A 26532-nucleotide genomic window follows, 5' to 3' on the forward strand; every position below is an offset into this window, starting at 1 on the left:
GGACAGATGGCCGGATATAACGATACTTTTTCGGAATTAGAAGTGGTAAATAAAATAGGGGTATAACGCGTAGAAATGGTCGGAATTGAGAGATTTGAATGCTCGATGATTTTATAAATCATGTGAGTGTGTGGTCTTATTGAAGGAGCCCAGGTGTGATGTTGTCGTATTGAAGGAACCTAGGCGTGCTTGACTAGATGTCTGATTTGAAGGACATAGCGACGCCCAAGATGCTAGAAAGTTCCGTTTAGTGTGCTGGGGACAACTAGCGCGGCACCCATACCTGGAATGCTCGCGTTGAGGTTGGGAACTTGATCCCGAGCTTCAGCCATGACCACCGCAAAGCCGCTACATAGGAATGAGCTCGTGGCTCAAAGATTACTTGTGCATACGTACTGATTCAAATGGAAGTCGATGTGGCTGGTAAACACATCATGAGATACGTAACATGGAATGTAACGAGAATACATGCTCACCAATGAATAAACCACGGTCCAGAATTGTCCGTGACGAAACGTATTGTAACGTTGTCCCCTATCGATCCCATACTTACTGTGTCTCTCCAGATTGGGTTGACGAAGTTTGGCGTGCTGTTTCCCGACGTTCTAACAACGGCAAAAGTGTGCTGTCGAGTGCGTTAGAACGAGGAATCACACAGAAACGGCAGAATGACGCACTCCATGAAGGTGGATAGGATGCTATAATGATGGTGAGCAACAGGTGTGAGAAACACTGGGGCGCACTTACTGTACCTCCAAAAAGTAAACCTGTGTAGGGCAAGGTGATTTCCACTACCTTATTTGAGGGAAGCTCGTATACGCTTCCGCTCGGCAATAAATCTGAGGGATGCTGCGCTCCACTGAGCATTTGCAACAGAACCGGCGTCGGAGGGTTGTGGTACGTAACATTGTTGACCCTGAAGATACCATTCACAGTGGTGGCAAGTAAGTTGATGTGGACGTCTGCTTTGCCAATCTCGGGGAAACCGGGGACAGGGATGCTGAGCAAAGAAGCAAGCTTCCCTTCGTTGAATGGTAAGATGTAAGGTCCAGGAGTGCTCGTAGGATCTTCATCGGGCGCGCCATTGTACCTGAGGATGGCTTGACTCAAGCCACCTGCAAACGTTTGATTTGGAAAGTTGGATGGTGCGCGAACCCAGTAATTATCCACAGGCTGATTCGCGTAGACGACGACGGAGTAGCGTTGGCCAGCAAGCACTGGAAGAGAATCCACAGTCTCAGGGACAGTTTCGATACCGTCTGCTTCGATAATCGTCATGGTATGGCCATCGATAGTGAAGTTATATGATGGATCACAAGAAAGACCGATGATGCGGAACCGGTAACGCTTGCCCTGTTCGACATTGATGACAGAAAGAGGTGATTTGGGTCCGCCAGGATAGCGCCCCAAACCATTGATGAGGGTGGAGTTGGATCTGATGGGGCCGAAAATTTTGTTTAACTTGGGCGTAGGATCGTGGTACCTGAAGGAAGTGATAAGATTTGGAATGCAAAAGGCTAAGAAGACAACTCGAACCAGTCGGAAAGTGTGATTATCGTGTTCTCTATGCCAAAGATGATCAATGCTCTGTCTAAACATGGAAGGAAAGATACAAACCGTCATCTATGTCATATAAATCTTGATGGGGATCCTCAGGGTCATATATGACAAGGGGACCTCTAAGACCGTCACCTGGATGTAAAGCTGTGTAGCATAGGTCGCATAGGTAGTTATGAACACTCACAATACTGGGTGGAAAAATGCGAGTGGTACCTATCGTAAGACATACTTTAGCCTTCCTCCTTCACAGAAAATAGGAGCACAAACCAAAAAGTTCCAGTCTGGTTGGGTGCGCTAAATTCGTGGAGAAAGGAGCGATTTTGAGGGATTGGACACTGAGTGACGAATGATGCGCCATCTGCCCAGTTCGTCTTCTTTTGTTGGATGCCATGCCAATGCTTTGAAGGGTATCAGGGAGCTTGAGGTGAGAAAAGAGTAAAGCACATACTACACTCGTCGACAAAGGCATATCTTTGTCATGTAACCTGTTCACGACATTGATGCTAAAATTGTCATTCTTCGAAAAATCAGCGTCAGACGTTAATTAAACAATAGCACAAACCTTCTGCGCCTTGATGAGAGGACCAGGAAAAATCCCTCCTGCAAGTGTTGCCCTGTTCGGGATGAAGATAAAGACAGGTAGGGGAACATGTGGGTATTAACTCACGACCGTGCAAAGCCGTCAGGCGCGATTACTTTATTAACGACGACGAGTTCAGTAACAGGCTTGATGGTGAACGGGGGCACGCTAGACGGTGAGCCATCATAGTTGGATCTTGAAGATACTACCGACACTGTATGTGACAAGGAAAAAAGGCAGCCGGCGAGGACAGTGTAAGGAAACATGAGATAAACTATGATTCTGAACCCTGGAATCAGACGTAGAGATCAGCTCGAAGGCAATGGAATAGACAAATAATGTACAGACTTGTGATATCCGCGATTAGAATGAGCGACAAGACTGTGGTGGTAGAGTTGGAAGTCGACGGGCGGGTCTTCGGGTTGCTGGAGCCACAGACCACTCAGGATATGATGCGCAAGAAGACAAGGAGTGCACATTGTGAAGTTGGATATGTTCTGGCTTTTGTACAAGTCAATACAGGTTAGTTGGTCTAGATCAAAACAGAAACGGATCAAGAATGACAACAAGTGACGCACCATTCAACGGCTGCAATCTGAAATAACTGAATATCAACGCCATGATCTGATGCCACAAGACAGTATAAGGCAAGTGTGATGAACATTATGAACTAGACTGAACGATTTAAGACCTTGGCGGTTTTGGGACCGCTCTTCCGGCACACCAAAAACCTATATAGCGCATATCAATGAAGTAAACACTTGATCAGTGTATGACTAAAAGGTTTTCGGAATATATAGCTGGAAGCCGTTAGCTGTGCGATGGCAGTAGTTGACCGAGACTTACTAGCCAGCAGACACGTAGACGAAGGTAGCCAGCAGACTGGTCAGGTGACACCATGCTGTCAGTTTGTATCATTTAATGGGGAAGGTCTGGGACTCTATCGAATCTCGATGCCATCACACAATTGGTCCTTTCCACAGTTTAACGTTTGGCAACAAACAGTGGCTATCCTTACTACAATGCAAACCGTCTTGATCAATTCAACCATGCTACTTAAGCAAGGGACACCTTCGTGAACCTTCGTGTCGTGCTTTCATAGCACGCCCAAACATTAGTCGAGTCCTTCGCACACTAAACTCCATTCAGTATGTTGTAGTAACTACTACGATGGGTTATTGCATGTTCCTGTGAATCATTGATTTGCAGCGCTGTGCACTAGCGGGGTTGTGGTTATGCGGCTCGGCGGACACCCAATCTGTTGAGAATTCATCATGATCTCTTTGCATGGACAGACTGAGAGGCAAGCATGTCCCATCTATTTCGGTAAGTTCCGCTCGTACTAGTGATATAACTCCGCTAGTCATATTCTCCGCTAGTCACTGCACAGGCCATGTCCGGACATGTACATACACAATCCCAAAACCAGTATGGTTGGACAGCAGCCAATCAAAATAGGTCACGTGTTCTATTTATTATAATACTTTAATACGCTTTGCGCTCGTTGTTTGTTGAAACGGTTTCCAAGTTGCTTGAGTCACGACGCATGTTACTGCAGTGATACATATAGTACTACACAAAATTTCTGTTTGTTGAGCAGCTTTTGCGTTGCAGCTAACCGCCTAAACAGTGAGGTCGACCAAGTTGACTTGACCTGGAATCTGGACATCATGGTTAGAACGCGACAATGGGGGCCAGCGCAGTCTCTGCTCGCGCTAGTACCGCTGCTCATTGGATTGCCATGGCTTGCATTGAAGCACCAGTATTGTACGTGTTCTTGTCGTCAATCCCACATTGAACCCTGTCAGCTTATTTTTCACTCCGCAGCATTACCTACGCCCATCGTAGACCAGTGCGTTATTCCTTTATGTCTCGACTCGAATCAATATTGACTAACAAATGTTTGCTTGTCCGCTGAACCCAACCTGAATCCCAACCACCAGATATGATCCTATGACTTCTTTGCCTCAGCTCTCTGAAGCAACAATCCTTCAATATGCCAAGTACCTGTCAGAGGATATCGGATACCGCACGCCTGGTACCCGCGAACACGCACTCGCAGATGCTTGGATGACAGAGAAGGCTTACCAGCTCAAAGAGGAGTGTGAGCGTGTCGTAGCCGCTCAACCCGGCCGTAAGCTCCAATGCGAGGTATGGAGGCAAGAGGGCAGTGGTAGTCATCGGTACGCCATTTACTTCATCACTTCCAATGACCTTCCGTGTCTTATATAGCTTCCCGTCGTGCCCGATAGCTTCGATATGATGGCTGCGCGGCTGTATAAACATTATGTCAACTTGAGTAATATCATCATACGCCTCAGCGATGGCACGGACCAGGGAAAAGTTGATGCAGTGCTTGTCAACTCACATCTTGATAGTACCCTTCCTAGTCCAGGCGCTGCAGACGACGCGCTCGCGGTTGGCGTAATGATTGAGTGCGTGCGGGTGCTGGTGAATACCCCTGGGTGGGAGCCAAAGCATGCAGTTATATTTCGTGAGTTTTGTCTATTTCCGATGCCATACTAGTAGGATCTATGCTAATGCAGCCACAGTGTTCAATAATGCGGAGGAGTCTCTCCAGGATGGCTCTCACCTTTTCTCGACCCAGCACCCTATTGCGTCTACGTGTGTCCCATAGTTATCACTCCTGTTGCATTTCACCTTACATTATTCTTCCAGTGTCCGTGCTGTCATCAATTTGGAAGGTCAGCTGTTCACATATGGGACACCCGTTCATGCAGCTGATACGAGTCTGTAGCTGCCGGTACCACAGGCCCTGAACTTCTGTTCCAGGCGACGTCTCACGAGATGATTCAGGCGTATTCGCATGTGCCTCGGTCAGTGTTATTGCTTTTTCCTTTTGGTCTCAGTGCCAATGCCAATGTACACAGACCATACGGAACTATCTTTGCAAACGAGATCTTTAGCTCGGGTGTGCTACTCTCTGAGTATGTCTCTTTGTCTTCCCCTTATTTCTTACACTAATATTCATGCCGTCGGCTGTAAGCACTGATTTCCGGCAGTTTGAGTACTACTTGAACGTCACCGGGCTTGATGTACGTCTGACCTTTCTTCTTTCTACAATTGTCTCCTATTTCTCTTTTCGTCGGTAAAGTTTTCAACGCTAACTGCACGTAGATGGCAGTTGTAGGTAACAGTTACTTGTACCACATGCGCGGGGTATGCAACTTGATAAACTAAAATGTTGGGATATACTGATGTAGTACAGGATCTGGTAGAAAACATTGAGGCAGGCGTTGCGCAGGTCTGTTATCCGAACCTCCTACATCTGATCATGTGATTGATTGTTTCCCTCACTCTAGCACATGGCCGAGAACACATTTGCGCTCATTGAACATCTCACCTCACCCGCCTCATCGCTACCAGGGCTCGCTTCAGGCTACGGCCGCCCTCGCACCGTCTTCTTTACGTACCTTGGCGTATTCTTCGTCTACTCGTTCCGCACAGCTAAGGTGCTTTATTCGCTACTTTTCATTGCTAGTTGTGTGCTTGTCAGAAGCGCTAGCGGGCCCAGCGCAAGAGGTGCAACGATGGCGAAGGCATTATTTTCGGTGGTCTTAGGAGGCCTGGGAGCTCTTGTTGGAGCGAACGCTGTTGCGTTTATGATGCAGCAGGTGTTGGGTCGGGGAATGAGCTGGTTCAAGGGCGAGTTTGAGCCGTTGATATTGTATGGCCCCGCGGCAATGTGCGGTGAGTGATTTTACTTCAACGTGTGCTATGATTTTCCACACCAGCCTATTCTCGAATTCACTCGGATCTTATTTCGTGTTTTGTACCCAGAATTATGTCTATTTCGTTTCAATGCCTTCCTGGCCTCATGACTCACACAAACTTATTCACGCAGGAGCACTCATAACTCAACTGCCATTGGCCCCAGTCCCTGAAAAAGCCATCTTGCATGCACAACTCCTTGCCTATGCGTTCCTGGCTGTAGCGGGCCAGTTCGCTGGTGTTGGATCAAGCGCGGTGTTCTTCCTTAGTGCACTCTCGACATTTGGGGCCTTACTTGTCGATCGGGTGACTTACTACTTGAGCGCCTCCTCCGTAAATGATGCTGGAATAGAAATGATGCATGCAGCAGAAAAGATGCGAGATGGGGATGCGAAAGAAGCGGAGGGTGGGCGCAATAAGGTGGATAAGCCGGAGGCCAAAGACGGTTCGGTGAGCCTATGGACATATGCTCTGGGCCAGACCATCCCATTGTTGACGGGGACTCAACTGGCTTCTGCGACTTTGGTTGTGTTCGTACCGCTGGCAAGTGATCTATGTTTCCATGGGCCTCCCTCCTCATACCTCTTTCACAGACTGGGCGTATTGGCTCTGAGGCTCCAGCAGAATACATCATCGCTTCCATTGTGGCGGTCTTGGGTTCTTACACGCTTAATTTCACTACGCCATTCGTTCACCGATTTGATCTGCCTGTTCTGCGTAAAGCAGTCACGATTTCACTCCTTGTAGTGGGCGTAGTGATGGCAGTGTTTGCCAGAAAGGAGGTATTTGATAGAAATCATCAAAAGAGGCTGTTTGTTCTTCATAAGGAAGACGTGAGTGCTAGTTGCCCTGTAGGTTGTGAAAGAAGCTGAGCAGGAACGATCTAGTTGAACACACGGGAGCAGCACCTCCATATCGCAGCGGCAGATGGCGCGCCTGGCTTTGACGATTTGGTGCATGACATCACGGCACACTTCGGCGCAGCTGGGATGCCTCCCAAGGCTATTGTCATGGATGACTGGAACAGTGATTGGGATACATTGTATCCATTTTCAGCGGTGAGACTTAACAACATTCAGCCGTCATTTATGGGGATGCTGACGTATGGTTTAATAATTTGCAATCGAACACGGCGTCTTTGTTGAACGTCACGCAGTTCCTCTCACCGTACAAGATTGACCTCCCGCTCGACCCGGCGTATGATGCTCCTTGGCCGCCAGAAGAGCAGTTCACGGTTTCAGCTGTTAATGATACCCTCGATGAGAGTAAGGGAACCAGGACTATGACATTAAAGATCGATCACCCGGGGATAATGTGGACTGGTAAGTTTATATATATATGCTGGGTCACCTTGGTGTCACGTAGACTAAATTCTTCTTGCAGTGATTGCATTCGATGCGCATGTACTGGAGTGGACGCTAGATAACAACCCACCGGAGGAATTTGCACGACACCACATCAAAGAGGCGTCATTCTACGGGACTGACGTATGGACGGTGGACATGACGATCAAGTGGCCGCCCCCGAATGCGCATCCCAGATCGTCTGATGTGGATGGGTTGAGGGTGGACTTCATTGGGATCCAGGAGAAGCGCATGTGGCCCGCAAAAAAGGCTGACGCGGATGGACATCAAGCGATGAAACTATTTGAGGAGTTCGATGCATGGCTGGATGAGAAGACAGGCGGTAGTGTAGATGCGCTGTTCATGGGGTGCGTGAGCGGAGAGGTGGTCGTGTAGGTTGGGTTCGCGGTATATGGGACGATGAGTTAGAGATCATCCATCGTTAAAACCGCCATCAAAATTCATCAGTCTCTCATTTCTTGTCCTTCAAATGAAAACGCCTAACTGAAAATTTTGCCTTTGTGCTAATTTATGATTTAATGATTCAAGGTTATCCTCTTTGAAACACAGAACAGTACCCATCATACACTGCTGGTACTAGTACGGTTACGACGTGCTGCTCAGTTGCTGAGGCTTGCCTCATCCTGTGTAGGCGGTCCCAAAACGACGCTATTAGGACAGTCAACATGGTTAAATCTTCTGCAGAGCAAACTCTTCGTACTCCACCAGTCGACATACATTTATAACTTGTTCCTACGAAGCAGGTCAGTAGGGCAATTCCACAAAGAAACCCACTCATGCTTACACTGCTAGGTATGTATATCGACAGACACTCACGTCTAACGCAGCAGTCTATGAATGAATTGCAAAGCATGGGGCATGCAAGGTCATCTTCACTGACAGGCATAGACGAGACAGCCGCAATGCAGACAGTGCCGAGGATCCAGACGAAGGAGAGACGCATGGTTCGTGTGAGGTGATGAGATCTCGAACGATATGCCTGGATTGAGGGCATGCTGCTTGCTTTTGCATGCCAGCTCTCAGTCTGTGCCTATGAATAGCATAGTTCAGACAAAACATATAACGTACGTATTGCCAGCAGCACCAGACTTTGACGCAAATTTACCAACGGTGGATTATCGTCGGAAAGAGCAAATATCCGACGATATTCAGGCAAATAATCGCCAATATCTTGAAGAGCCAAAAATCGTCGGAATGAGCCCTTATCTGATACTTTTCAACGGCAAAAAATTGAGATTCTCCCTAACTATTCACCTGTCAAATATTTGTCCGTATGTAGCCTAATACAGCATATTCCCCTGCGACACGCCTCCTTCCTTCTTCTGCAACGATCAGAGCCCTCTGTGGAAAGCCTGTACTGCTGAGCAAGCTCCTGAGCGTCCAGACAAGCCCACTGAAGCTATTTTGACGTGCAATCCGACCCCTGGATAGCAACACAACAATCTCCGATACTATGCCTCCTCGGAAGCCTCGGGTTGCCTCACACAGTGCGCTGGACCAGGAAACGAGCCCAGAAGAGAGTCAAGGGGCTGGGGACAAGGCTGCACACAAGAGGAAGCTGGATGATGGAGCTGGGGATGTGTCAACAGCCTCCAAACGTGGTAGGAAGCAGCCACAGACCACAGGTGGGTTCAAAAACCCGTTTGCAGCACTAGAATCCGTGTCAACACCTCCAATTGGTCATAAGACGGCGCCAGTAGCTCACCTAGTTCCTCCGGAATCCATCCCGCCCCATCCGCCGCAGTCATTCGACGCTATGTTGCCACAGGACCAGCGTTATGATGCATATATGCGTCCTGATGCGATGGAGGCAAAGCTGTCAGAAGTAAACAATCGTTCATCTGGACCTGCAGACGTACCCATCGATCCTGCACTTCAGGCACCACACGAGCTAGACACGCCGTCACTGATACAAGGCTACAACCCAGACACCGAGAGAATGCCGCCTCCCGCTATGAATCAATCAATCCCATTCACGTTAGCGAGTGCTGCAATCATCAAGAGTCCGTTTGATACCTTGTCTACACGTCCGACTGGCACCAATCCCTTCAACATGTTGTTGAGCACCCGAGAGCGATCTGCTACGCCACAAAACACCAATTCAATTTCACCGACACTAACGAGTTCATCACTCACATTGTCTACAGCTTTCACGACTCCAGATGGCTCGCATTCATCATCTGTAGCTTCGCGTGTATCAGCAACCAATAGAGAGGGTGCAGGAACTGCGAGTCTCACCAAACCGACCATTGGCACATGAGCTGTCATCCCGAAGTGGCTTACGGATACAATCATGCGCCTGGAGAATGAAATGAAGGCCCTGAAGGAGAAGCAGGATGAAGCTACTGACATCATAGATGAACAAGCTCGCGAGATAGATACACTTCGTCTGGAGCTTCAAACACTACACAATGGACACGATCAGCTCGGAGAAGATGTCGAAAAAACACGCACATTGCTTGATTCTGTCTCTTCAAATGTCGACGTCATTACCAAATCGCTTCAAGGAAGTAGCGAGCCATCCAAATCCAAGGCAGCACAGGCGGTTAGCGACAATTCAAAGGATAATATCTGGAACGTGAGTGATCGAGTGAGGGTTAAACAGCACTCACTCACGTTGTAGACAGACAGGAGTCCGCAAATGTTTCTTGAAAGGCATTGGTGTTACGAAACCATCAGCAATAAAGGCCTACCATCCGCACAACGATGGCGTACAAATCAAAGGGGACGAAGTTCGGCCCGACTTTAGCAAAGACTGGAGCGAAAACGCATCGTGGCACACTCACCTTATACAGTATATCAAGCACAATATCAGATCATGTCACCCAATCGTTTCCCAGGAGCTTCTCGCTTCAAAAACGGATGAAGACATCCTCAAGTGCCTCCACGAAAACTTCAAGTATTATGCAGCAGAGTACCGCAGTGCCAACAAAATCTCGTTAACAACAGGAAAAGTAAAAGGAAAGGTTGACTCATGGGTAGCACGACGTGAAGCACGCAAACGAGCTGTAAGGTTCTCATAAGCTTCACATACATTGACTGACTTTCGTGGAGAAATTGGAGGAGCGTAACCACGTGCGACCTGCATCAAGTCTCATGTCCACTGCATGGGATTATGCGTTCCAGTTAGTGTATCAGAGCACCGACGAGAGCATGCCATCAGAGGATGAACATGGAGGAATTGACCCAGACACAGATGAGGAAAAGGATGTTCGCAAGAAGCCACTTGCAAAGGCCAAGGGTAAGCGAAAAGCTCCATCTAAGGAACCATGGATTACGCACCGTGAAAATTACCGGTCGTTGTTGGTGCGTACTCCACAAGTATGTGACGAGCACGCAGCTGAATCGGATCAGTTCAATCAAGCCATGGATCACCTCAATGGCCTCGCACTCGAGGACAAAAAATTCAGCCGTCGTCATCCACGCATCATTGGTGATCCACGTGATCGAGATTTGCCATATGTTAAGACGGGTTCGAAGATACCCCTTGGTGCGATCAATCCTGAGTGGCTGCATATGCACCCTCAAGACCCATTGAGGTACGATGGAAGCATTGGTATGTCGCTATTATCATAGCATTGCCTGCACGTAAATTGATGAGTTGATCATATCAAAATGCAGTTATCGCAGGCGCACCTGAACAAGCCCAAGCCATATCACAAGGTTTGAACGATGAAGAATTAGCAGATGATGAAAGAGAGCCACTAGCTGACGAGGATGATGAGGACTTGTACAATGCCTAGTAACCTAGTATGAGAGACTTCTTGCGCAATCAAGCTGTATCATTCCAAGAAAATGTTATATCGGTAATGGTTCAGTCATCGTCAATGTCCACATCTGCTTCTGGGTTGCCCTAGTGTTCTAAACTGTTAGTATGAATTGATTGGATGATAAAACGAGAGACGTACATGATCATACACCACTGTGATCCAAAGCATTTGGTCATGTACCTCAATGGGAGCAAGGATGAAGTGTCCCGTCAAAGTGTTGATAGGAATCACCTCCAAATCACCAAGCTGGTCTGCGTACCACGCAGAAACACCTAAATCTATCGCCCTTGAAACATAGTAAGTATGGTAAGACACAATTAGAATGTGCTCACCAAAGCGCCCATGGAAACTCAGGTATGTTGTCATCCAAAATAAAGCGCCATACAATAGCAAGATCCGCAACAAGGGGTGCTGCATCAACATTACGTCTATCGTGTGTGACTTGTAGTAGGTATTGAATCTCCACAGGATGGCGTCCATTGATATATGCATAACGGGCAGACTTTCCTCGGTGAGCAGTTGCAGAACCATAACAAAGTCTCCGCAACCACAAGTGAGAGTACGATCTGGTGTGGCCCATAAAGTTCTCGCCATCTCCCAAGATGTTCATAGAAGTCTTGAGATGGACACTCGCCCTCCACTCATTGCGCAGGTACTCATACGTGATTTGATACACATCGTCACTGATTGCCGACAGATAGAGCTTTTTAGGGTGCTTGGCGAAAGTCAATTCCTCTGTGTGTATCCAAGTCCACAATGAGATGTTATTGACAACTTCACGTCATGAGAGAGGGGGTAAGACAGACCTTGAATGACATTGGTTTTCTCTTGTGCCTTCAGGGATGTCCGAAGAAGACGCAGGGAGTCTTCATCATCCTCGGTTCGGTTAGGGAGAGCTTCTATATGAAGGATCTGATGATGGACATAGAAAATTAGTTTAATGAAGAATGCACGTCAAAACGTACGAGTTCGTAATTAAATGTGATGTTCCACCATCGTCGCATCAGTGTAGCTTTGAGCTCTCCTCCTTTATGCTGGTTGTGATTGATCTTCACGAGCCTGCCATTATGTCGTTCAAATGCGAAAGCCCATGTTGCATAGCAAGGTCCAAATTCGTACATCTGTTGTTCAAAGTGATTAACAAAATGAAAGTATGGGGTCAAGTGACATCCCATGCGAGCCCAGCTCTGTGTGGCATGAGACAGCGCTGCACATCCTCTGCGAACATCATCCGGACTGATAGATTGAGATGACAGGATGCGCACAGCAGCAGAGAACTCGAGAATTACAGCATAATGGCGACGTAAATTACGATCCATTGTTGCAGAGTTAACACGAGCGATCTCAGCATCAGAAGGATTTGCATTGCGAGCAAGGAGATGCTCCATAAGCCGCGAGCGAAGAGTTTTCTGCATCGTGGCTTGTGCAGTGAAGTTTTTGGTATTAGACGCTGAGGGAGGTGCATCGCGATCTGGGATCTCGCCGTCGACTGCCCACGCATCATACAGAGCGACAAAAAGGACTCCAATTTGATTGCGCCACTGATCCGCCTTAGGTGATCCCTTGCCAGTTGAAAGCTATGAACCAGATTATTATGTGGACAACGAAGAGTAAATAACACACTGACTGAAGGTGGTAAACGATTTGCTTCGACTGGCCAGACAAGCCCTGAAAAAAAGGCCTCAAGTCGGTCCATTGGCTTGACAAGTCTCGTTCCATTGAGTAAACCAGACTTGATGAGGATGATCCTGTTAAGATGCTTCACCAAACCTTTGATATGTCAGTAATGAATTGCAACTTCATTCCTTGAAACTTACACAAAAACACGGCATGCATGAACTCGACGACAGAGCTACGAGCAGGCATCCAATCTGGAAGGTAATTGAGGGCAGACCAACGGACGCCTCGATTCTCATGAATGGTGTCGACAGTCGCAGAGTCTGCATTACGTGAACGAAACGAATACTTGATATACCTCCAGTCATCTCGGTCCTTGAAGTCTATGTGAGCAAATGTTAGCAGTGATTGAGCAGTGTATCGCAGTGAGATATGTACTTGACGGATCGAAACAACTAGGGTGAGCAAGCGAGAAGGAAGGTGTTTTACATGTTGGACACATGAAGAACTTTGAACTATGACCTTGGAGGCCGGTCACTTTGCGACTTGACGGGAGATCAGATACATTACAGTACAGATGAGAGTGTGACACCTCCGGATCATCGTGACCATGAACGGTGAATTCTACTCCTGTAGGACGTCAATTGAAAACAGTTACGAAGACTCGAATTATAGAAAACTTACCCTTTTCCAAACGAAGCATACTCTCCACAAACGGTTCTAAGAGATAGTTCATCTCCTCTAACGATGGCTCGTCAGGTCCTGGCATAACCATAACAAGGATTGTTTCTTCCGGAAGATAACGAATAGAGCGCGGATTGTTGCAGATAACAGCATAAAATGCGCCCGTGGAATGATAGCCTGATTTTCCTTTGACCACTTGAAACCTGTAACAATTAGCACCTAGTGTAAGTATCAAATCGTAGAGGGTGAAAGACGACGTGAAAGACATACCAGTCAATATTGATCTGCCAGACCAGTCCGCAAGGTAGCGAAACGAAGCGTTGATGAAGTTCATGCACGTCTACATCCTCTATTTCCCAGCGCCCACCTCTTCGACGCTCTAGCCCCGCTTCGATCATACGCCAGCCATACCCATCATAGATGTCCCTCATTGGCTTAGACGGGTCAGGAAATGAATCATATCCACGACCGGGAATAGGAAGGACACGACCTGGCTGGTCTTCAGGGCCACGCCAGTGCTGGAATTGGTCCCATTTGCCTGGTCGTAGAAGAAATCGCTGGAGAGCCCGTTCGGGAGGTACATATGGGACGATTTTTGTTGGAGTTCGTTTGAGGGTGCCATCAGCGAGTCGTTTCGAGGTGTACAATGATCCGTCACAATCAGCGACAGTGCAATCAGGGGAAAGTAGCTCAGAAAGCTCTGATGGATGGTGTAGCTTCCAACAGATATCACATACGAAAAAATAGACAATAAATTGATCTGTTGATAGACCAAGTCGTCTGAGGAGGGTAGGGAGTGTGCGGGCAAAGTTATCGAGCCCTGGATACTCGATATCAGGGTTGGCCTGTTGAGCGGTGCGCAGAAGGCGCTCCTTTCCTTCAAGATCGTGATATACCGCCGCATGAGTAGCATTGTAGAAAGCTGCGGATATAAATGCACGTATGTATGCATTGCGGACTGCTGGGTGGTCGTCCATGCATGACGGAGGGTCAGCGTGAATATCCGCTGCTTCTTGGACATCCGAGAAATCAAACTGGGTGCCCTGTGATACAAAGAGATCAATAGCGGCAACAGCCTCATCCTCACGGGGGACACCATCACCATCCTCAGGAACAGCGCCAGGATCATCATCAGGAACAGCGGGATCTTCCACATCATCCTCTGGTGCATTGGACCGTCCAAGTCGCTGAAAGATTTCTTCATCTTCGTCAGTGCTGAAGTTATCTGGGCCTTGAACATTGGGGGGTTCATTCCACGTCTCGAAGAGGTTGTCTAGCAGCTCAGGATGGTCTAAGTTCACTTCCCCATCATCATCACTATGCGCAAATGGTTCGTCGGCTCCAAAGGGCTCATGCGCAGGTAGGTCATGCCCAGAAGCGACATCATCAACTGGTTCAGCGGCACGAGCATCGCGGAGCTGCTGATCAGCGTCATGATGTCTTGCAGCTGTCTGAACGGCCTGTAGTTTCTGACCACTTGCATCAGGATTATCTCGACATCTGTAGCTCTCACAAGAGCACCACACATATGACAGCCTGGGCATCTGGAGACCCGGTAGGAGGATGTGGAAGCTGAGCTGAGTGACGACGTGCAGACTTGGAGATTGTTGATGTTGCGGTGAGTAAGCGCTGCGCAGCACACACGCATTGACATTGACTGCAGCGCGCGCGATTAATTCTATAAGTCTCGAACAAGTAACCAACTGTAGTTATCGGGAGGATATGAGTCACACATTTTCGCCAACTGAATTTCGTCGGATTTTCAAATTCTCACACATTCTCGCCGGTAAATATTTTGCATCAAAGTCTGGTGCAGAATGCAGACTTCAAATTTGTGGGGCTTTAAGCTTTATTACTGATATCTGTCGATTCTGGTTTTCACCCCAAATATCAACCGTTACTCATTACAGTTCGCCACCGAGCCGCCGGATGTCCGTGCTGACATTGTGGAGACATGAAATCGATGTAACGATCCCTGGTGCGTATGTGGCTATCGGGCTAATGTTTATTATCTATTCGAAGAGAATTCGAAGCATAACGAACAGATAAAGCCCCGAGGTCATCAAGTGAGATAGAAGTGCATGCTCATTGCTCGAAAGCTGAGCGATGCACGTTCGTGGTTCGCCACCAATCCAGTGCAGACCATAGCCGCGCCATGACGGCCTGTCTAGAATACAACCGAACATTCAAATTAGCGCACGTGGATATGTTGGTTAGCCGTACTTGTATTTTCTTCCAGCTGTATGTGGTATCATTATGGTCAAATGACCACACGTACCAGAGACACAGCAGGAACAGCGCAACAGTAGAATGGGGGATGCTTGCTGTTCGAGTACCGTACAGTATGCAAAAGGCATGCAACGAAGGACATATCAAATAGACACAATGCAGGACGAATGCCTTGGCACGGATTGCCGTGAACCTGACTCCGGCCTTCCTTTTGTCCTATTATGATAAACACAAGATGCTGCCGCAAAACCTTCGGTCGAGCCACCTGACACACGTGGATGGTGTCGTAAAGCTACGGGGGCATTGTCAACAATTCAAAACACACCCATCGTCATCCGGACTTACCAGCAAGACACAATTGCAATGTGTAGTATCATCATCATGCCTTAATTGAACTGACCCGTCGTTACAACCTAAGTGAATGGGACGGCCCGACCAGCCTGAGGAGGAAAACGTTGGAACCAAGTAAGTTGATCTATTAATTTTAAAAACTTTGACCGTACCAACTCGGAGGAACAGAGAAGGCCAGTATATCCATCGTTTCATAAGCGGGATTAGGCCCTGCTTCGAGCAGGGAGACCAATGACACCAGTGTCACAGAGCTCAAATCATTCACGCCGTTGTACCAGCGGTCGTAAATGTCAACGATGGCGGCAGCGAGAACTGTCAGAAGGATTGAAGCCTAGTTGGTCGGCCCTTCAGATGTTCTATTCCGTGTAGAACAACGTCAAGAGACAGGTCATGACGGTCATGGCAAACCCAGTGAGATGTACCAACTTTGCGATCAAAGTCACATTGAAGTCACAGTATATTGAATTTATGACATAGCCTGCGCTGTGCGCCAGTACGCCTACCAATGCATAGAACAAGGTGTTTTTCGCATCGTCACTCATACGCAAGAAACTGTGATGTATAGTTTCCTCACCGATGAAAATCCATGTTCAGGTATACCGCCTGCCGGAATATCCCGGCACCATGCATCCAGCTGAGCGGTGGCGCCATTCTTTCTCTTCTATACGCGACGTTGAGTTCGTCGCACCTACTGGCACTACTCCTCACTCGAACAGACATCCGTTCTTTCACCCCCCGCCCGCCACTCCCTTTAGTTCTATAAAGATTTTGTTTGTCAGTACTCCGTAGTTTCCTTGTTTCGTACTACCGATCTTTTAATTATCATCCCATTGTTCGCTCCCGTCCATCGCGTGAAACTAGCTATCGAGTCATTACGCATCATCAAATCCGTAAGCAGTTGTCCCGCCCTCCATCTGCTTGCGTCTCACCCTGAGCTGACGCTCGGACCAGCCCGATGAGATCATGACATCGACCCGAGCTAGACGAAGCTGCAAGAAACGAACAGGCGCAAAGTTTTCTGAGAACCAAATATAGCCGAAGTTCGTAAGCCGTGTCCGGAACAAATTTTGCAGATGCGGCAACCAAAAACTCAAAGTTACCGTGACAATGTGGCGCACAACTCGAAAATTTCTATAACCCTCAGTTGTCGTCCACATGAAAAGAAAAGTTCTCGGATGGCCTAAGTAACGCCGACCAAGTGTGTCGAAGGCTACCGGTGAGCGAGGTCACCCTCTCACAGATTCCATAAACGTTCCCATTGACTCCCTTTGCAACAAGATGTAGATGGTTGGTGTTTTACATAAGACCCGCTATGAGCCACTACAATAGTAAGGTGTGGACGTCGTGGACATGTGGTTTGCGAAACGTTGCAAGTTAAATAGGATGCGACGGTTGACGAAACATCAAAATCACTCTCTACTTCTGATCTCCATCTCAATCTCATTCGTGTCGATATGCAAACAAACGCCAATTCATCAGCCATCTCAGGTACCATTAGTACCCTGCAGAGTATTGTAAGTGTTCGGTTTTGGGAGTGTTGGCGTCTGAATATACTAATAATCATCCACTTCAGCAGTCGGGTGTAGTCGGGCAAGAGGTCTCAAACCAAAACGGCGTCAACTATCGTCGCCGGCAACGCAACGAAATGCTGTTCAAGATTGCGCGGTCCAGGAATTATTTTTCGCGCTTGCCCACGGAAATGCTCGCCCAAATTTTCCTGTACTGCATCCCAGAAGGAAACTGGAAGCCTGTGCCACGTCGGGCACCCATGCTGTTGACCGCAGTATGTCGACGATGGCGGGAGGTTGCTCTGGACATGCCAGATCTATGGCGCAGGCTACAATTCAACGTCGGGTACGGTGACTGGCGGAAGAGAGCCTTGTGCTACGACTCCTGCCTCAAACGATCACGAGGACGTCAGCTGTTGTTGACACTCGAGTGCTATGACGACAACTTGACGGAGCTACAAAGCCTGCTCCGGCCATATGTCAATCAAGTATCGTCGCTGACTGTTAGGACATTCTCCCGTACCTGCTGTCCACTGGCGGCCGCAGACTTCGGCGGACTAAATGAGCTCGTCATACACGGTTTTTATACTGTGCTCGCTGTTCCGGAATCTATCGGACAATTGCCGCCTAACATGCGCAGTCTCAAGTTAATGAACGTGGTGCTTACCGTCCACATGTTATCTTCCTTCAAACCTCTCTCATGGGCCGGTCTCACAAATCTGGAGCTCATCCTAGACGGCCCAAACCCCTTTGCGCAGTTGCTCCGTTGGTGTCCCAATCTCTCGTCCTTGACGATAGTTGGAATATTCACGGCAATCGAGACCTCAAAAGCATTCGTCCATCCCAAACTTCAAACCTTTCGCATATCTGGGAATTTGCATGTGGACTCGATCGACAAATTCAAAGCCATCACGCTCCCCAATCTACGTGCGTTCGAGGCTCGCAATACAGGCCAATGGCCTCACGAAGATTTCAAGGCGTTTTTGACACGGTCGCAGTGTCGTCTGGAGAGCCTGCTCTTTAGTGGTGGGGTGGTGACAACGGATGGACAGCTAGCAGAATACGTTGCACTTTTTCCTTCACTCGAATTATCGACAAATCCTATGCGTTCCGGGATTTTCATTTGACTCGTGTAAAATAGGCAGTACATCGTAGTTGATGGATAGTGGGCTTACAATATACCCCTTCAGGCGAGGTTAAAAACGACAGGGCTCTTTCTCTTCACCTTACATCATCCAATCCGCCGTCCTCCGAGTTATGTTAGCGGATGAAAGTCCAAGATATTCAATAGCCAATCTGGCAGGAGTCATAAATGGAAAGTCTTATGGGCACTGACCCGGATTTGTTCAAGTGATCGCGTGCTTATTCTGGAGCACGCACATGGTGTCAACGCGAATCGGTTCCGTGTGGTCAAATTTCCGTCCTTACGATATGTAGATGTGACACAGCCTGCGCTGTGTATCAGTACGCCTAGCGATGCATAGAACAAGGTGTTTTTCGCATCGTCGCTCGTACGCAACACCACACGACAGGCCGCCGACGCCGGGGCAGCCCAAGAAACCCCAAGCTAGGCATCACATGAGTTAGAATGAACGATCGAATGGGTGGCTTCATTATTCATCTTACTAGTACCGCGAAGGGAAGTCGTACCCCACTAGTAGTAACCAGTGAAGCCTAGTAGTGAGGTCGAACAATGCTCTTGCCATGAAGGGCATGGCGATAAGTTTGCAAGGTGAAGAATGCTAGTAAGTGTGATCCAGGTGGATCGATTAGTAGACAAAATAAACTGACGTACTAGTATTCAATCGTTGGCCCGTTCGTGTCATCACGATGCATCTCACAGAATGCGGTGAACTAGAAGGTTTAATTCGGAGAGTCACCGTCCCGGTCAGGGGCGGCGCGCGCTAAACACGAGGAGAAAGCAATATTAATCAATGTCGGACGCTGAACTCGCACCGAATTTGAGCTGCTGGTGCAAACGTACGATTTTTTTTGCCGACAAGTGTTTATTCAATATTGTCGGTTGGGACCGGTTGACCGGTCGCCATTGGTAGGTAAAACATGCTAGTACTATATAGCTTGTCCAAGGAGGTTTGACGCATTTCTGGTTGTTCAACAGGTTCAAGTTCTGCTTGCTCGAGGGCCTATGTAGTTCGACATGGTCACGGTGTTGGGTACGACGCAATCGGGCGCACTGGTATGTTGTGATGTCATCACCTCAAGGGTTACAAGAAGCGCGTAATTGAATGTCCGACTCGGTACCTAACATGGGCCCCGGGTACCAAGCGGCAAAAATCACGCAAGATAGAATATTCAGCGCGGAATGTAATTCTAGCGCTCCATGGCATGCATGGCCAGTTCCTAATCAGATAAAACGTGTTGTAACACAACTCTGGCCAGACGTACGTACCATGCGGTCGCGAAATTTGGTCCATTCTATAGCAAACTTAAACAAAATACTTTTCCAACTTTGCCGTATCATACGTCTTTTCGGACCCCCATTAATTCTTCCACGACTAGCCAGCCCTGGAACATTAGAGACTAGGTTTAAGACTTGTTGAAGTCTTTCCTAGTTTGAGCTGCCTCCTTGACTTGCAATCCCTAGGCTAGAATTCAGCGCACGAGTTCTAATTTAAGCCTAATCAGAGTCTCCCAATGTTTGCCTCAAATATTCATAGAGGTCAATTCTGAGAATTCTGATGGTCCCGAGGTTCGAGGCCAACAAAGTTAAATCTCATCTCCTCCGCACAACGTATCTATGCAATATATATATCTGTTGGAGTAGGGGATTCCCCCTGTATTAGAAACGAGAACGTTCATCTCTCTGGTCTAACACCGCAACTTCATCTGTGCTACATGTACACTAACTGCGATAGGGGCCGACCATTTGAAATTTTACAAGCCCCCGGTACGTTAGTCCATCTCATACTAGACTACTCACACCAGCGATATCCGCTGAATCTCCGTCGTTCTAGCGCGCGTCATCCAATTTTATCGCTCCTGCACTTCGCAGATCCCTCCGAGGCATACATACATCAGTTACCTTGTTTCTACACGCACAGGTTTGAATGCTGTGTGACGAGCCGCTTGACACTGTCAAGATAGGCATATGATGCCCGATCAGTGGACATGGCCCACATAACGACCGAGCGGGACTTACCGACATGAATGGCGGCCTGTCAGTCTAGTGTCCAAGGGGTATGAGAACTTGATATTTGAGTTCAGATTCTTCGTCATTTACTTCCATTCCTCTTGATTTGCAGATATATGATATTATTCGGCTGACCTACGGTTTGGTTTGGTATGTGATAGTCCGCGTTATGTTGCATACAGGAGGTCATCACTTGCATCTGGGCGTAGACGGCTGTAGAATGCCATATGAATGCTTGATGTGCCAGAATTTTGATGGAACATGTCCGAAAAATCTGATCTGATAAGATTGATTGGTCCGAGGTGGAGTTGAAAACAACTCCGCGTTTGGCTCCAGAGAAGCCCGAGACATTGGCATGAAGGATCACCAGAACGTTCTACTTCGGAACGGCATACCTCGAATCCGGTGTCAACGCCCTCGGACTTTATCACTGATACTGACTCACATCATGATGAAGTGATCGGCGAGTGCGCCACGCCACAGCGGCTCTTAGGTTCGTTCGGTCTCGTCCGTAACCTACTATCAAGTAGTAGGTACTAACTCAAAGTACTACTTCGTGGTATATTACTTACACCAACGCATATGCAGCTGAATGTCAGGCACCCTCGATCTTTTCTCGCTGATGAATTCAGTGTTGTCACGGTATCATGATATCATCAATCTGATTACCTTGATTAAGATGGAACTTTCGATTACGAATCGTTTGCCATGGCCTTGTGACTGCAGCTACCCGACGCTGTCGTGATTGATGGGGCCCCACAACAAGGTTGATTAATGAAGCGCATGGTGGGTGATAAGGCGATGTTCGTGCCTTGCAAGCAGGTGGTCAGCCTTGAATCAGAATCACATTTTGCTGACCTTATCATTCTAGATGCATCACACCGCGACGGTGTTCAAGGATCTGATCATCGTCTCTAGGGACCGTCGACACTAAGCCTTAGATGGATTGTGCGGATTTTGTTTAATTTGGGAACGCTGCTAATCTGGGGATCAGATCGATCAAGGCTTGGCATGGATAATAAGGAGTCGTAGGTGTGACGCACGAGTGGAGTTTGGTGGGGTAGAGGGCGCATGCGCTGATGAAACTTAACCTGGGAATTAGATGAGCGCGGATGGTGGGTATCTGGACAAGCAGTGAAGGGTAATGCATTAATGAACAACCCGACTCAGTTGTATATTGAGGTTTAAGCTTTAGGTGGCGACTACCGTGTAGACAAAGCGTCGTTGCGGTTCACGTTGACGTTGTGCTATTCGTTACCAACGCCGCTGTTCCTACTACTCGGGCAGGTAATAGGCAAATTTGCAGCTGACGACTCGGAGGTGTTCGAGGCCTTGTTATTACTGTCACACTCTTGTTCTTGTCAATGTTTGTTACCCATGCAGAGAACCGCGCCAAATGCGAGAAGATATTATGCAATTGCCATCTATTCACGCGTCAACGCATTCATGTGCGAGAAGTATCCCGACACCTCATATCCAGCGAAATCATGGGCACGAGAAAGGAATCCTGGCGATTGTGAAGTTTTCAAAAAAGAGAGTAAAATGACGAGCAAAACATCGAAGGAAGAATAAAGCTTGAGGAGGTAGAGGAAAGGAAGAAGACAGCGGAGGGAGAGGGGAAATGAATGAGTGGGAGAGGGACGTAGGCGGTGTTGAGTGAGCGAAGGAGGTGAGCGCTGCATGGACGCATTGAGACACAAGCGCATCCCAAAACAGAATGTATCGGGTATACCGATTTCCCTTATCAGCACAGCACATCGTGTCGCGGTATCTAAATATAGTCTCTCTTGTTAACATTTAGGAGTCGAAGCATAATTAGAGGGCAAGTTTAATTTAGAAAAGCGCTCCACTTATACTTATCAGATAACCAAGTTGTAGCCAAGCGAATATTGTTCCGAGAAGGGTGTATTGCCCTGTTACCGTTCCGAAGTACATAGATCGGCAGTCCTGGCAAAGACCTCAACCACCGCTCGGTATGCTTTCTTCACCACCCTCGCGCGTATCTTCCTACAGCCTACGCGCTCAACACCAACGGACGGACCTCGATTGCAGTCGCTGCATCGACGAGCGCATTCCCTGGAGCAGCGCTTCCATATACATCACGTTTTGGCTTCTACATCCTCCGAGTCGTGCACCCATTTTCCTCTTCTATACAGAACTCGAGTTTGTAGTGTAACATCTCCTTGACGATGTATAATGAAATTGTAATCGTGCATGCGTGAGACGAGGATGCGATACAAGACAAGAACATTTATGTGGTCATTTAATATACAGTAATTATAGTAATGCGTACGACTCACGAGGTGGAGCTGCAAGCTAGAAGCAAAAAATCCAGGATGCAGTGGAAATCATTGAAGAAATAATGCCAAGGCTGCGCCAATAACGATAACTGACAAGGAGTAAGAGGTAACAACGAGGGAGGGATTAGCAACTGCGAGCGCCACGGGGATCCAGCGCTAGATTTTGGCGCGGAAATCAACCGGTAGCGACTGCATAGCTAAACTGCAGGTTCCAGGAAGAAGCGGGAGCAGCATTGGACTGTCAAGGGTTACGAGCAGGATGCAAGAACATCATAGGCAGCGTTCACGGGCACTAGGTTTGAAAAAAGTGCTTTGTGCAAAGGCCGCGAGTAATGAAGACGAGAAGAAGTGCCGTACCTTTCTCCGACGCAGTTTGCGAGGGTCCAGCCTTTACTAAATATTACGTCAGTTGAGTGGCAACACGCCGGTTTCTGGATCTCGGAATGCTAACAGGTTACAGCCTATAACCGGATCGGATGATCAGCGGCACCCTAAGCAAGGTGACGAAATTTCGTAAAGGGCGCCTTCTTCGACTAGAATCTTCCGTTCGTTCGTGTCCCCAACTGCTTCGGACCCAGCGCCAGCGGCCTCGACCCTTGCTTGACACGGCACTAGGTCAGTCGAGTCCATCTAATATGGAACACACTACCAGTAATCTTCATGGTTTTGCATGATTAGTAACGAACGATGGTACCGCATCCAAGCGAAGGCAAGTAAGGCAACGAAATAAGGCAGTGTATTGATGAAAGAGGGTTGATAAATTACAGTGGTTGCGCGTAACGTTAAATGCTTGACCATGACACCACTGCGGCAAAAACATCTTACTTATCCAACGTTTCATCGGATGCGGCTAGTCTAATATCTGTCTGTCCCAGGTATGTTAGTACCCTCGAATCTTATTTCAATCAGTCGGCACTTATTATCTCGTTCACCAACGTCAACTGCGGTTGAACGGGTCTTCTCGTAGGGCCGGTGACTCGACTTACACCACCAACAATTCATGTCATGCCTTTTTCCGTCTCAGAGCAGAAGTAACCTTCTAGCCTAGTTTGTAGGGAGTCAAACAGAGGTCGAAGCTGGGAGGACGAAAAGTCAAAGTAGTCCATTCACCTGATTGTTGTCAATGCGTTCGTCTTGCTAATGTATCTGTGGTGTTTTCTACAAACCGCCGGTCGGTGTATACCCGTACCCTTGAAGGTATGCGGTTCCAACTCCCGGTGGCACCCGTGAGGTAGGTGACCCTGCCGGCATTATCGTGCCATAAACACCGCTACAGGGCTCGCAGCGCCACCGCCCTGAGTATAATGAAAGAAAGGAGATGCTGACAGAGATCAAGAAAGGCGCTTTGAAGACGCGGCAAAACCGGATATCCACAGGAACCAGTATGATATCATCGACATGACTGTGTGCCGGCGCTGGAGCCGCGCAAACCGGGCTTCAACTTGGACGTTGAAATCGAAATGTTGACGCGGCTATATTATAGTACCGTCGATCGCACGTAAAGACGGCGATACCAAGTTCACACACAATTTGCGTCGGCATCGCCAATTCAGACTAGTCGGAGCACTCCACTCACTATCAGGGATGAGTCAAAAATTTGGTCTAGTCCAAATAATTTCAGCCTGATCGTATCATGCATTTTGGCGCACCGGTCACTGCCATACCAGAAAGAGCAATGCTGGTGTGCACGAGCTTATTCTTGAACTATGTTCTCTGAAACGAGTTAGTACCGAGCATGTGCCGCTGATAAGAGAATGACCTACTAGTAGTGGACCAACTCGGAAGTCAATGTCATCTGTTACGGCTTTAGTGATCGGATCTCATATTTCTGAAAACGTTACAAATGGAAACCGTACGTCACAAGCATCTATCACGAATACACTGCAACCGATTCAGTATTCGGCTTGCACCGTGACAATGCACTAGACTGTCCAACTCGTGTCGAACGATCTTCAGGGTAAGATTTGCACATTATCCGGTGCGAATATGTTTGAACGCATCCCATGTAGCCGAAGCGAAACGATTTGCGCCAGACTGTTTTTCAGATAAATACCAGGTGACCGTAGCCCGTCATGATTGTTCAACCCGCCATGCCCTCTACATCATACGACGTGCTCATCATTGGTGCCGGTATTGCAGGGCCGGCCCTTGCCCATGCCCTTGCCACGAAGACGTATGGCAAGCGTAGTACTCCTCTTCGGATAGCAGTACTTGAACGGTCTATGGCAAAACCAGACCGTATGGTCGCTGAACTCCTCCAGCCTGGCGGTGTCATGGCACTCAAGCAGCTTGGTCTGGAGTCATGCCTTGGAGATTTTGAATCCGCTTCCCTGTCAGCATTCTACGTCATGCGAGGGGCTGATAATGGCATTTACGCCCCATTCCCTGAAGGCCATGAGGCGCGGGCTTTTGAACATGGGTCATTTGTCATGGCCTTACGGGATCGCGCACGGCGGGCCCCCAATGTCGACTTCATCGAGACCACGGTAACCGCTCTTATCGAGAACGAGGACGAGCGCGTAGTAGGTGTCAGCACCTGCCAAGCCGGTGGCCAGCCAGAGTCATATTTTGCTGACCTCGTCGTTGTCGCGGACGGCGGCTTGTCCAAGTTCAGAACTGCCGTTCTCGGGCACATGCCGTATGAGCCTTCACAAATGGGTTACTTGGCAGGTCTGCTTGTGAAAGACTTGACGCTACCAGTAGCCAAGTGTGCCACTATGATTGTCCTGAAAGGCGCTGGACCGGTCGTCCTTTACGAACTCCCCAACAACGAGTGTCGGATGCTGGTTGAGTTCAAGGAGCCCCCGGCAGACCTCAAGGTTTGTAATTCTGTCTTGTATGATCGTGATCACGTCTGACTATCAATATTGCAGGAGCATATATTGCGCGACGTTGTTCCTCAGCTTCCATCGTCGCTACGCGCGCCCATTCTCCATGCTCTGGAAACGTCGCGTTTGCGACGAGCCCCACATTATTATCTCCCGTCGATGAAGCAAGGAGTATCTAGCAAGGCAGGCGCTGTTCTAATGGGAGATTCATTAAACATGCGCCACCCGCTAACTGCGGGTGGAATGACGGTCGCCTTGAATGACGCAGTCGTTCTTTCTGATCTTTTGGCCAACCTCGAGAGCTTTAAGAACTGGGATGAAATCTCTTCCGTCCTCCGGCAGTGGCACCACCTAAGAAAACCGCTCGCATCCACTATCAATACCATGAGCATGAGTTGGGCCGGCCTATTTGCAGCAGAAGGTACGCCGATATTAACTGTCGAATGATTGAAGGCTTATGATTGTGCGTAGGCGAGGCGTTTGATATTATGCAGGATGGCGCATTCAAGTTTTTCGGGAAGGGTCCCGAGTATTCCGAGGAACCGATGGCATTAGCAGCTGGGTCAGTAATATATCGATAACTTGTCGTGATCGCGCTGATCTGGTCCCGGAATCTCTAGGATCGCTCGGTCTCCGCTACGGCTGGCACGTAGTTCTCTTGCCATAGCGCTTTATTCCATTTGGGTGTTGTTCACGCATCCCAAACCTGGGAATAAATATGCTCCGCCCGTTTACCAGTACCCGATGCTTTTTATTAAAGCACTGAACGTGGTAAGGTCATCTAATGCGCACTTTGGTACTTGTTGACTGACTTTCGTGTTATAGATATGGACTATGGGCATGGTGATGGGGCCGGTG

The 26532-nt window shown here is 48.2% G+C and overlaps 9 protein-coding genes across 9 annotated transcripts; 4 read left to right on the plus strand and 5 right to left on the minus strand.

Moving 5' to 3' along the window:
- Positions 1-149: 149 nt before the first annotated feature.
- Positions 150-2621, minus strand: F5147DRAFT_361508 (laccase). The gene is made up of 13 exons (XM_041429386.1): positions 2489-2621; positions 2228-2429; positions 2123-2174; positions 2009-2077; positions 1828-1958; positions 1745-1773; positions 1618-1692; positions 1537-1564; positions 748-1483; positions 678-698; positions 477-625; positions 397-420; positions 150-348 (listed from the first exon to the last, which is right to left on the minus strand). The coding sequence occupies exons 2-13, from the start codon at positions 2404-2406 to the stop codon at positions 234-236; spliced, it is 1608 nt and encodes a 535-aa protein (XP_041288805.1). The 5' UTR covers positions 2407-2429; positions 2489-2621; the 3' UTR covers positions 150-233.
- Positions 2622-3653: 1032 nt separating this feature from the next.
- On the plus strand, positions 3654-7736 carry F5147DRAFT_714257 (uncharacterized protein). Its single transcript, XM_041438459.1, has 17 exons — positions 3654-3907; positions 3968-3992; positions 4084-4323; positions 4393-4634; positions 4693-4765; positions 4820-4845; positions 4899-4977; positions 5032-5088; positions 5148-5196; positions 5279-5320; positions 5370-5405; positions 5464-5851; positions 6006-6415; positions 6466-6705; positions 6760-6930; positions 7029-7194; positions 7256-7736. The coding sequence occupies exons 1-17, from the start codon at positions 3811-3813 to the stop codon at positions 7609-7611; spliced, it is 2697 nt and encodes an 898-aa protein (XP_041288806.1). The 5' UTR covers positions 3654-3810; the 3' UTR covers positions 7612-7736.
- On the minus strand, positions 7714-8327 carry F5147DRAFT_714260 (uncharacterized protein). The gene is given in 5 exon segments (XM_041438460.1): positions 7714-7736; positions 7747-7884; positions 7937-7968; positions 8021-8187; positions 8198-8327. The coding sequence occupies 3 exon segments, from the start codon at positions 8177-8179 to the stop codon at positions 7836-7838; spliced, it is 240 nt and encodes a 79-aa protein (XP_041288807.1). The 5' UTR covers positions 8180-8187; positions 8198-8327; the 3' UTR covers positions 7714-7736; positions 7747-7835.
- A 362-nt stretch (positions 8328-8689) lies between these two features.
- Positions 8690-9496, plus strand: F5147DRAFT_777749 (uncharacterized protein; the record flags this gene model as incomplete). Its single annotated transcript, XM_041442018.1, has 1 exon — positions 8690-9496. The coding sequence occupies one exon, from the start codon at positions 8690-8692 to the stop codon at positions 9494-9496; it is 807 nt and encodes a 268-aa protein (XP_041288808.1).
- An 848-nt stretch (positions 9497-10344) lies between these two features.
- On the minus strand, positions 10345-10676 carry F5147DRAFT_714283 (uncharacterized protein). The gene is made up of 2 exons (XM_041438461.1): positions 10519-10676; positions 10345-10461 (listed from the first exon to the last, which is right to left on the minus strand). Exons 1-2 carry the CDS (start codon positions 10654-10656, stop codon positions 10396-10398), a joined length of 204 nt encoding a protein of 67 aa, XP_041288809.1. The 5' UTR covers positions 10657-10676; the 3' UTR covers positions 10345-10395.
- Positions 10677-10791: 115 nt separating this feature from the next.
- On the minus strand, positions 10792-15120 carry F5147DRAFT_763280 (uncharacterized protein). The gene is made up of 12 exons (XM_041440629.1): positions 14045-15120; positions 13578-14023; positions 13308-13510; positions 13146-13253; positions 12824-13006; positions 12634-12776; positions 11972-12583; positions 11813-11918; positions 11339-11741; positions 11145-11292; positions 10873-11089; positions 10792-10818 (listed from the first exon to the last, which is right to left on the minus strand). The coding sequence occupies exons 1-11, from the start codon at positions 14849-14851 to the stop codon at positions 11051-11053; spliced, it is 3198 nt and encodes a 1065-aa protein (XP_041288810.1). The 5' UTR covers positions 14852-15120; the 3' UTR covers positions 10792-10818; positions 10873-11050.
- A 341-nt stretch (positions 15121-15461) lies between these two features.
- F5147DRAFT_361656 (uncharacterized protein) lies at positions 15462-16322 on the minus strand. Its single transcript, XM_041429387.1, has 3 exons — positions 16040-16322; positions 15882-15976; positions 15462-15828 (listed from the first exon to the last, which is right to left on the minus strand). The coding sequence occupies exons 1-3, from the start codon at positions 16080-16082 to the stop codon at positions 15568-15570; spliced, it is 399 nt and encodes a 132-aa protein (XP_041288811.1). The 5' UTR covers positions 16083-16322; the 3' UTR covers positions 15462-15567.
- Positions 16323-17341: 1019 nt separating this feature from the next.
- On the plus strand, positions 17342-18522 carry F5147DRAFT_777752 (uncharacterized protein; the record flags this gene model as incomplete). The annotated part of the gene is made up of 2 exons (XM_041442019.1): positions 17342-17401; positions 17461-18522. 2 exons carry the CDS (start codon positions 17342-17344, stop codon positions 18520-18522), a joined length of 1122 nt encoding a protein of 373 aa, XP_041288812.1.
- Positions 18523-25086: 6564 nt separating this feature from the next.
- Positions 25087-25704, plus strand: F5147DRAFT_583218 (uncharacterized protein; the record flags this gene model as incomplete). Its single annotated transcript, XM_041431703.1, has 1 exon — positions 25087-25704. The coding sequence occupies one exon, from the start codon at positions 25087-25089 to the stop codon at positions 25702-25704; it is 618 nt and encodes a 205-aa protein (XP_041288813.1).
- Positions 25705-26532: the final 828 nt, after the last annotated feature.

Source organism: Suillus discolor (genome assembly GCF_016758755.1).
Source record: "Suillus discolor strain FC423 chromosome Unknown F5147scaffold_62, whole genome shotgun sequence".
Taxonomy (NCBI): Eukaryota; Fungi; Basidiomycota; class Agaricomycetes; order Boletales; family Suillaceae; genus Suillus; species Suillus discolor.